The sequence below is a fragment of the Acipenser ruthenus genome, chromosome 15 (assembly GCF_902713425.1).
Source record: "Acipenser ruthenus chromosome 15, fAciRut3.2 maternal haplotype, whole genome shotgun sequence".
Lineage (NCBI taxonomy): Eukaryota > Metazoa > Chordata > Actinopteri > Acipenseriformes > Acipenseridae > Acipenser > Acipenser ruthenus.
In genome coordinates this window covers 8,818,389-8,828,051 of record NC_081203.1, presented here as the reverse complement: position 1 = coordinate 8,828,051, position 9,663 = coordinate 8,818,389, and the positions used below count along the sequence as shown (strand labels likewise).

At 39.5% G+C, this 9,663-nt stretch overlaps 1 protein-coding gene across 2 annotated transcripts; it reads right to left on the bottom strand.

Annotated features, from left to right (window-relative positions):
- Positions 1 to 4,175: 4,175 nt before the first annotated feature.
- On the bottom strand, positions 4,176 to 8,687 carry LOC117422037 (bublin coiled-coil protein-like). 2 transcript variants are annotated; one of them, XM_058987116.1, is made up of 3 exons: positions 8,556 to 8,687; positions 7,046 to 8,070; positions 4,176 to 6,211 (listed from the first exon to the last, which is right to left on the bottom strand). In XM_058987116.1, the coding sequence occupies exons 2-3, from the start codon at positions 7,113 to 7,115 to the stop codon at positions 5,994 to 5,996; spliced, it is 288 nt and encodes a 95-aa protein (XP_058843099.1). In that variant the 5' UTR covers positions 7,116 to 8,070; positions 8,556 to 8,687; the 3' UTR covers positions 4,176 to 5,993. The 2 variants fall into 2 exon arrangements, with proteins under 2 accessions (XP_058843099.1, XP_033892537.3); XM_034036646.3 differs by having other exon boundaries at positions 7,046 to 8,632.
- Between the last annotated feature and the right edge of the window lie 976 nt (positions 8,688 to 9,663).

Genomic DNA, 9,663 nt, shown 5'->3' with positions numbered 1-9,663 from the left:
CTTTTGTGTGTGGAGTTCTATTGTTATTTTCACCTTATTACATATTATATTTGTTTTTCAGTCAAGTGAACTATTAATTTTTGAGCCACAGATTTAGAAAACAAAAGGCCTCTTGTTGATGTCTTTATATGGCTGATGTCATTGTCACTGGGTGCCCACAGTGGGCATGGTTGGAACTAAACATTATATTTTATTTATTTTGGTTTGCTTCTTCAGAAACATTTAGTAAAGGAAGATGGATCTTCGTGAAACCTGGCATAGGGATTTATATGAAGTTGGCAATGTACTTTATTGAACTTGCCTTCATTTTTGTAGTAATTCTTTTCCATGTTTTTTATTTTTTATTTTATCCAGTTGACATATATAATTGCCTGCTGTCCTGCTGTCGCCCACAGAGCAGGGTCTTCAGCAGAGCCTGTCACTGCTAAACAGGTACTGCTTCACTCTGAGCAACACCAAACTGGAGCACAGCACCAGCTTTACATACCTGGGCCGTATCGGTGCATCAGGGAGCCTCAACTTGGCTATAAATGCATTAAAAGAAAAAGCATGCAGGGGTTTCAATGCCATAAAGAACCGCTTCTCCGAAATCAAACCACCAATAAAAATCTGGCTAAAAAAAATGTAATAGCATAATCCAGCCCATCCTTCTTTATGGCAGTGAAGTATGGGGCCCACTCACAAACTTTAATCAACAAAATTGCCCAACTGCAACTTTCCATTTAGAATGTTGTAAAAACATATTACAGGTTCACAGGAACACGCCAAATAACACGTGCAGGGCCGAACTGGGCCTCTTCCCGCTAATGATCCCCATACAAAAAAGAGCGGCCAAATTCTGGGTTCATCTGAACCAGGCAGACCCAAGAGCAACCAACTCTCCCCAGGGAAGGACCCCTGGGCCAACTGGTACCAAGGCTCAGAGACCTGAGCCAAACCCACACCAGTGAGCCTCAGAACAGTGCCAACGACAAACAACCAGAAAAGTTGACCACAATTTGAAAAACACTTACATTGAAAACTGGACAAATGAAACAACATTATAAAACAAACTTGAATGTTATCAGGCCCTAAACAGAAACTTTACCCTGGTGGAATACCTTATCAGGGTAAAGTACTCAAAACAAAGACCAACTCTAACCAAGTACAGACTCAGTGACCACAGCCTGGCCATTGAAACAGGCAGACACCAAAAATCTAGAGTTCCAGAGAAAACCGGCTGTGCTGTCATTGTGAGCTGGGAGAGGTTGAGACAGAGATGCGCTTTCTGTTATCTTGCACCAAATATATAACGAAGGGACGAATATTTTCCTAAATTCCCGAGTCAGATGACCCAATTTATACACCTGCCTGACTCCAAGAAACCAATCCTGCTAGGAGAGCAAGGGCAGACAGCCAATATGTGTCTGCCTGCTACAGCCTGAGGGACAGCGTGTAGAGACTCTTCACTGTGACAAGTGAACACAGCTACTGGTGTTACTGTTGTCAGCTCTGTGTATATATATATATATATATATATATATATATATATATATATATATATGCCAGGGGAGGTCGGTGGATTGTTTGGTGTGCACTATATACCACTCCTAGAACTACAGCTAGATATGATTAACCCTCATTCCTATGGATGTGGATAAGGTACACTGTAGTATACAGACTTCTGGCAGACTCCTAGCAGTTCTCTGGGATGAGGGGTAAAGGTGCACACCCCTTATTTAGGGAAAAAGAGGCTGCAAGACAAGCATCCCAGTGTAACTCAAGGTGGATATGGTAATGGGAGGTACAGGTGTGTGCTGACTTCCAGACTTCCAGGCAGCAGCCCTGCAGATTTCTGGATAGGAATATCCCTGGAAGCAGCCCTTGAGGCAACAGTGTATCTGGTGGAATGAGCCTTAAGACCTGCTGCAGGCTCCCTACCAGCCAACCTATATGGTTATTTGAATGCTTTGACATGCTGGAAAACGGTAATAGTGCATTGTGACATGTCAATTACTATCATTCTTGCATTGAGATCAAAAGTGTGAAAATATAGTTGTATTTTTGTAAAGTTGATACGGTTCTGCAGCCTGAAGTGGGTGTGTATATGTTGAATTGTACATGTATATCTATTGCTACAGCACTGCTGGACCATGATGATGGATGTCTCTTGTGTCATCTGGAAAGAGTTGCATGTTCTATGTCTTACCTGATGATGGTGGTCTGCGGCTGCTTGTGTGGGGGTGGGAATGGCGAGTTAGGGTTAAAAATCCTAACGCCACATTTCCTTGCTTTTGTGGTGATGAGTTCAACCCTAACTGCTGCATTAACATAGTTTTTTGCAATGAATTTCCTTGCATTTTGAGGACTGTTTTTATTTTCATTATAAACTACACCTCTTCTGTGGAGGTGTTCCATACATGACTGCTGCATTTCACCACATTGTATTAGACATGTTAATGAAAAGAGTGCAAAATCAGTAGTTCAAGCAAAATAGTCCAACAATGTGGATCGTTTTTGGAATATGTGATGCATAATTGTAAGATAGGAAATGAAGTGTCTCTTAAGGTGGGTTCACACTAGACAACATAAGTGACTCAATAGCCCTTTATGTCAGCATAAACAACAGGTTTTAATGGACAAGACATGTTTAATTTCACAAGGTCTCAAAATGCCTAATGTTTTGTCCATAAAAACCTGTTTAATTATTATCTATTAATGAAACATTCATAATGCAATCTTCATTAACAGTAAAAAAAATCATGAACATGAAACATAAATGTAAATAATTGTTTTCACAATTGAGAGCAAGGATTTAACTTCTTCACTAAACTTGGAACATTTTTAAGCGATTCTATAACATGTAATGTTAGACTGCAGTTACAGTGTATTTTTTCTGCAGTGGGAGTTACACTGCAGTTCCAATGGAATTTTACTACATTGTGGTGTTAAACTGCAGTTCCAATGATTATTTCAGTCTAGTGTAAAACTGCAGTTACAATGACATTTTATTACAGTCCAGTGTTAATCTGTAGTTACAATGTGATTATATTACAGGTACTGTTAAACTGCAGTTGCAGTGTGCTTTTACTGCTTTTTTGGTGTTAAACTGCAGTTACAAAGTGATTCTATTAAATGTAATCTTAAACTGCACTTACACTGTGATACATGGTACGTTAGGCAGCACTGAGTGAGTGTTTTTGAGAATGTACCAGGTACATCCAATTGCAAGGGGTTTGACGTTTCAATTTTATTTATTGCTGCCCTCACATTAAGTGGCGCTCCGCAGACTGTGTACAGTATATATTTAAATACTCATTCGTCTTGTATTACTGACTGACACACTTGGTATGCATTCTGGGAGCTGTAGTTCAAACGGAAGCGCCTGTCTATGTGATTGCATTGTTTACAAGCTCCCCCAGGACTACAGATCCCAGTCACTTGACATGACTTACACACAGTTTTGCTGACCCAGTCAGCAAACCGCTCGTGTAACTTGCTGAGAGGATGCTAGCCTGTTATCTTTTTATTATTAATAACTCAGGAACAATTACATCTTTTTTCACCAAACCTTTGAAAGGCCCTACCTCAGCACAGACCATGTGTACCTTACCCGGTTTGGTGCAGAAATTCACTACAATTCACTAAAAAAAGGATATCTAGATCTCAAAAACCGCACAAGGTGGCATCATGAAACTCTCCACGCTTTCACAACATTGCAAGTCAATGGAACATGCAAATCTGTGGGCAAAGTTATTGAAGTGCAAAGTTAGGGGTTTAACATTGAGCACCCAACTGAATGAGAGAGAGAGAGAGAACTGTGTTCAAGGCTCCCACACATCTTACTGAATTCCGAGCTGCGTGACCTTTTGCTTAGATGGAAGGGATATGGGAAAATGCATTCACATTTAAAATCTAATACAATTAGCTTAGGAAGTTTAACTTGACAGTTTTCAGAAATGCACAAACAAAATATATGTTTTAATATACCATTGAAAACTCAAGGCAATGGATATGGAGTCATACCCCTTGAGTTATGAACCTCCAGTTATTACAGTGTCACACATCATCAGATAATGTATTTGTGTTAAAACTAATTACAACACATCTGTCCTCTGCCAGGCAATAAATCAATCTTATAAACAGATCAGAATAATCTTTGTTCTAAACATAATAAAAAAGTTTGTCACAAGAAATCCCAGACAATATATTGCTTTATTACTATTCAAAACAGCATGCTTAGACATTTTCAGCACACGGTAGAACCACTTTTATGTACATGTAAATGCCAGGTATTGTCTCACTACAGATATCCGTCTTAAAATTACACTTTCAAAAGTCCTAGTCTTAACCCATTTAGTACCAATTTTTTTTTTCTTTGAAAAAATCATAACACATGCAGTATGTATGTAATTTGATACATTACATTTACACTTAACTTTTGCAGTTAATGAGGGCTATGATTTTATGTTTCTTTTGTTGCCGGTGAGGATCTAAGGTACAGCAATGCCACACTATACTCCAAGGAAAAAAACTAGATCCCACAAAGTTAAATTAAAGTATCAATTTACTTTATTAAATATAATGTTTAAATAACAGATTCGTTTATATTGGCTGCCTTTCCTGTAATATACAAACATATTGAGGTTTGTAGTATCACATATTTGAGAAGGTTTCTCTTACAGCATAGTGTAAATGTACAGTATACAAAATGTAGATATTAATTAAGCATTTAAAAATATATATTCTCTACATGTAACCCTGGACAAATTAAGAACAGACACCATAAAATAAATATGACCTATACAAGGATTTCAAACACAAGACTGTTATAGGTATAATAGTTTTGAATTGAACAATTACTGAAGGTCTGAGACCCTCACACACAACTTCTAGGGGTTTTCACAGCAAAGGTAGTTCACTTGAAGACAGGCCTAGAGGGAGCTAGGGAACAGTTTAGCAGTCTAGTAAAGCCATCAATGTGGGTTATTTTACTGCCTCTTGTACCCAGGAAGGCCCCATACATATAGATTGTGATGGGGATTGGAATTAATAAACCCAGTCCTGACTGTCTGTGCCATGGAGAAAGATAAATAACTCCATAGAAAACATTTTGACTGTCATATAGTTCATGGAGTTAAATTTAGTGAATCTCCACTAGCTCACTTGGATGTTAATTCTGGTGTCTCCAGGGCTCAGTTTTGGGCTCACTGCTCTTTAACATCTACATGCTGCCCCTGGGTGAGCTCATCTGTAGACACTGTAGACACAGTGTTCAGTTTCATTCATATGCAGATGACACACAGCTATATCTGAAACTGAACACTAACATTTCTTCTGATCATTAGTGCTTACTGAGTGTCTTGCAGACACTGAATCTTGGATATCTGCGGTTCGTACCCTTCGATCCTCCCAGGCTGACCTGCTGGTAGTTCCTGATGTGAAACGGGCTGGTCTCAGTGGTTGTTCCTTTAGCTACCTGGCTCCTGTGCTATGGGATGACCTCTCCGTTGACATCAGGAACTGCCAGTAAGTCGATAGGTTAAAAAAGGTCTAAAGATTTATCTGTTCGGTCTCACATTTGGTTAAGGCCCTTGAGAAGCTTTTAAGCCAAATCTGGTTTTTCAGTTTATGTCCTGATTTTATGATTGGTTTGTTTATTTCTATTTTAGATATTGTATTTGATAAGGCGCTATATAAAACTGAAGTTGTTGTTGTTGTTGCAGGGTTAACGATATTACTACCTGTAGATGCAGTACTAGCCACATCCTGGAATGTGAAGTTGCTGAACTAACAATACATTTATTATATACTTGCTCATTTGTTTTCCTTTGGAAAGTATATTGGTATTTTCTGCCCCATGAACCTCAGGACCAAGTCTAGCTTATTCCTCTATAGTTTCTGCTCTCTTTTCTGTTGTTGGTGCCTCACCCAGTTTCTACTTGAAGTCCTGCTCTCCCTCCCTGACTCCTCTAGTCCTTGGAGGTTGAGAGGGCAGCTTCATGGGCTCCTCCTCATTGCTCCTCCCTGCCCCCCAGCTCAGATGATGGTGGTGGGGGTGATGGCGGGGTCTGGGCCGGCCCCTCGCACAGTTGTTGCCTGAACTCCTGCCTCGTCTGCCGGTTCGACTCCAGCAGCTCCTTCAGCTTGGTGTTGAGACTGTCGTTGCGCTCCTCCAGGTCGTCCAGGCATGAGTTGATCTGGTCCAGCATGGCGTTGATTGCTGCATACTCTTGAGAAGAGACACCGTGGTGAACGCACAGGAAATATGACAAACAATTGAGTGTTTTTAAACGTTATATATTATTATTATTATTATTATTATTATTATTATTATTATTATTATTATTATGTGTTTATTTAGCAGACACATGTCTATCAGTTCATTCTAAAAATGTATTATACAAAAGAACGTAAGAAAGTTTACAAACGAGAAGAGGCCATTCCAAGTTTTATTTAGTTTTTTCAGGATGCAGCCGGTCAGCCTGTTTACTGCTCAGCCGCGTGATCCAAACTCCCCGGGCTGCAAACTGCCAATCTGAACTAGATCCTGTCAGTTTCAGCAAGACTTCCAAGTCAGAAGCTCTTTGAATATTTACACAGCCTACTGAAATGCTCTTATGTCTAGGCATTGTGTGACACTTGTACAGGAGGTGGCACAAACATTAACAAAATTAAATTAATATAATAAATAGCGATACAAACATGTACGTTAAAACAAAACAAAAAACACGAATTAAAATATGTACGAGTATGTATGATTTTATAAGGCCTAAGCAAACCCTATTTGGTAAATAATTGATTATTATGTCGGGTATGTAACTGATTCATTTGAGGAACCCTGTAAAGTAAATCAGCGCATGTCAGAATTAATAGCTGTCATAATGACAAATCTGTGATCAGCTGACTGACAGTCTTTCGCTTTGGCTCTTCTATATATTTCTGAACAAAAGCAATACATATAAATAAGGTCTAACCCATAAACCACATCATATTACAACAGCGAATATTATATCAAGAAAGAAAACTAACATTTAGATTTATAAACCACATGGAAAGTATTTACCTTCTTCGCCAAACTCCTCCTCTTCGTCTATTCCTATGGAAACGTTGGGATCTCCATTTGGTCCAGACATGTTTTCCAAATGTAATAATAAATGTTCAGATAAAACAGCAGCCCTGACCGCCGGTGTTTGAAATCCAGTTTAATCCAGTGCAAATTGGTCGAATCATAATCTACAATCCCGCCAATCAACATCAATTATATCTGAAACAAGTAACAACTATCGTAACAGCTGATAAACACACGCATTATTACATCTGTATCCCAAACGACTGCTACCGCAGTTTGAACGGGTATAAATGATCAGCTGATGCTAGGTTGACACTGGGGGTGGGTTCACGAGTCTGTGGCTGCGTTCACGTACGCATATATATTTTGTGCAATACCTGTCCAAAATCCCGTCTGCGTGAACTCACCCGGAAAAGACGTCACCAGGTCACGCATCTCCCGAGCGCAGATTCTGCGCAGACCGCGCATCTCCTGACAGGTCCTGCGCTGGAGCAGACGCGGCTCAAACAATAGACGAGCGCTGGCTGACAAAGAAGTGTGCAGGCAACCAGAGACAATCCTCACTCCATGTGCTACTGCCACCTAGTCAGGGGGTGTGAATCGCCTTCCAGTCACGTCATTAATTGTCTTATGAATGATTTGTAATACAAATTAAAATGATTTGACTCTTTTTCCACACAGTTATTATACTTTTCAAATATTTATTCTAAAGGTTTAAACATGTAAAATAATAATAATAATAATAATAATAATAATAATAATAATAATAATAATAATAATAATAATAATGCTGCCCGTTACAATACTCATTAATTTGTCTCTTCACAAAACATACGTTTATATTATTATCTCTTTATAGCAGGGACTGTTTCCAATGCATTGCATCCTCTTCTGCGATTAGAATTTCTCTCAGCACCACCTCCATTTTGGTTCTGCTCAGAACTGTGGTTCATCTACCAAAGCTGTCCACGCTGCGTCTGCACAGACCGTGACGTTACGCGCAGACTCCCGTCTGCAATCTAGCCGGCAAAAAAAAAGTGTCGTGAGCGCACCCATAGTAAGTTCACGCAGTAGGTAAGGAAGTCAGAGGGGCTAGCGTCTCTGCAGCTAAATAACCTTTGAGGAATGTAAACACTGGGTTGTCAACGAGGCCTGTTTACGTTAAAGTAGAATCATAGGAAACTAAACTTATGAGTAACGTAATAAACAGCGGTTAAAAGCTGGTTCTACAAATAAACAGCGATGTTTTAAAAGACAACATAAGCACATAGCCTACCGTTGTTAAAAAAAAAAAAACACACACACACGACTACTGTAATAGAACTGTCGTCCAACTTTTTTTTGTTGCTACATATAATGAATCACTCTTTTAACGTACAAAACAAACAACAACGTATCCACGTGTGTGTTAGTTGTAGAGAAGGCAGTCAATGTCGAAAATGTTTTCTCTGTTTGGAAGTCTGCTCAACATGGAGATGCGTGGCTCCTGTAACAACACTCTTACCCTCCATCCCCGTGTTTGAGGTGCGCCGCCAGGTGGTTTAGCGCGATGCTGCACCTGAGAAGCCCTCTGTGTCAAATGGAATCGGGGCTCCCAAGAAGAATCATGCCAGTAGATGTGCCTGCCTTTATAGCCTATAGGCCAGGCTCAGGAGGTATGTCTGATGGTGACGTCAGGATAAAGTGGGATTCCAAGGATTCTTGTGAGACAAAAAAAAAAAAAAAAAACTGTGCAAAACTCTTGTGCATTAGCAGGACTGATCTACAAGCTCCAAAACTAAGCATTGTAATTTGGTAAGTCTATGTGGATATTGTGTTTCCGTTTCCTGGAGAAAGGTATTAGACGTTTGCTGGGGTTTTGAAGAAATAAACTTATTTTTTCGGTTATGGTACAGGAGCAGCAAGCAACAACATCGCTTCCATAAGTGTATGTGTTCATTGTGAAGATCTGTCTGTTTCTTGTTGTCGGTACTGGTGGAGCGGCTTGCTGTATGCTTTCTGGTTTATCGTGTTTTTGACCGATATGTACAACATTTTCAAAACAATGTATTATGTATAGCAGTGGTTTACCATTAGTTCATGCATCGAAACTATATGAATGTAATAGAGGTCGGCACTGGTACCCCAAAACTGGGTACCTGTCAGGTTTTAAATTAACGACACGGCCCGGTCCAATTTTACTACCCGTGCATCGATTTATTAATTTGAGAATATATGTAATCGATTATTTATTTATTTTTCTCAGTAATTTATACCACAAGCCAGTAAAATGGGAGGCACTAGGACCCAGTGAAAAGGTAGCCTGCCTGCCTTGGTGTGCAATGCATTATGGGGAGCTCTAAAGGTGCAAACAAAATTAAATCGGTCTGAGCTAACAGCAGCGCACAGTCTGAGAATGTATATGGAAGGCAATCTGGGTCAGAAACGTGTTTTGTTAGTACACGTTTCAAATAAATTACTACGTGTAGTACTGTATGGAAGGACATCTAGGTCAAAAACGCATTGTGTCGTACAAGTTTCAAATATTCGGTACACGTACTCATTTGAACCAATCGAGCACAGGAATGACTACGTGTACGAATTTTAATTTAATTACATTTTTATTTTTAACA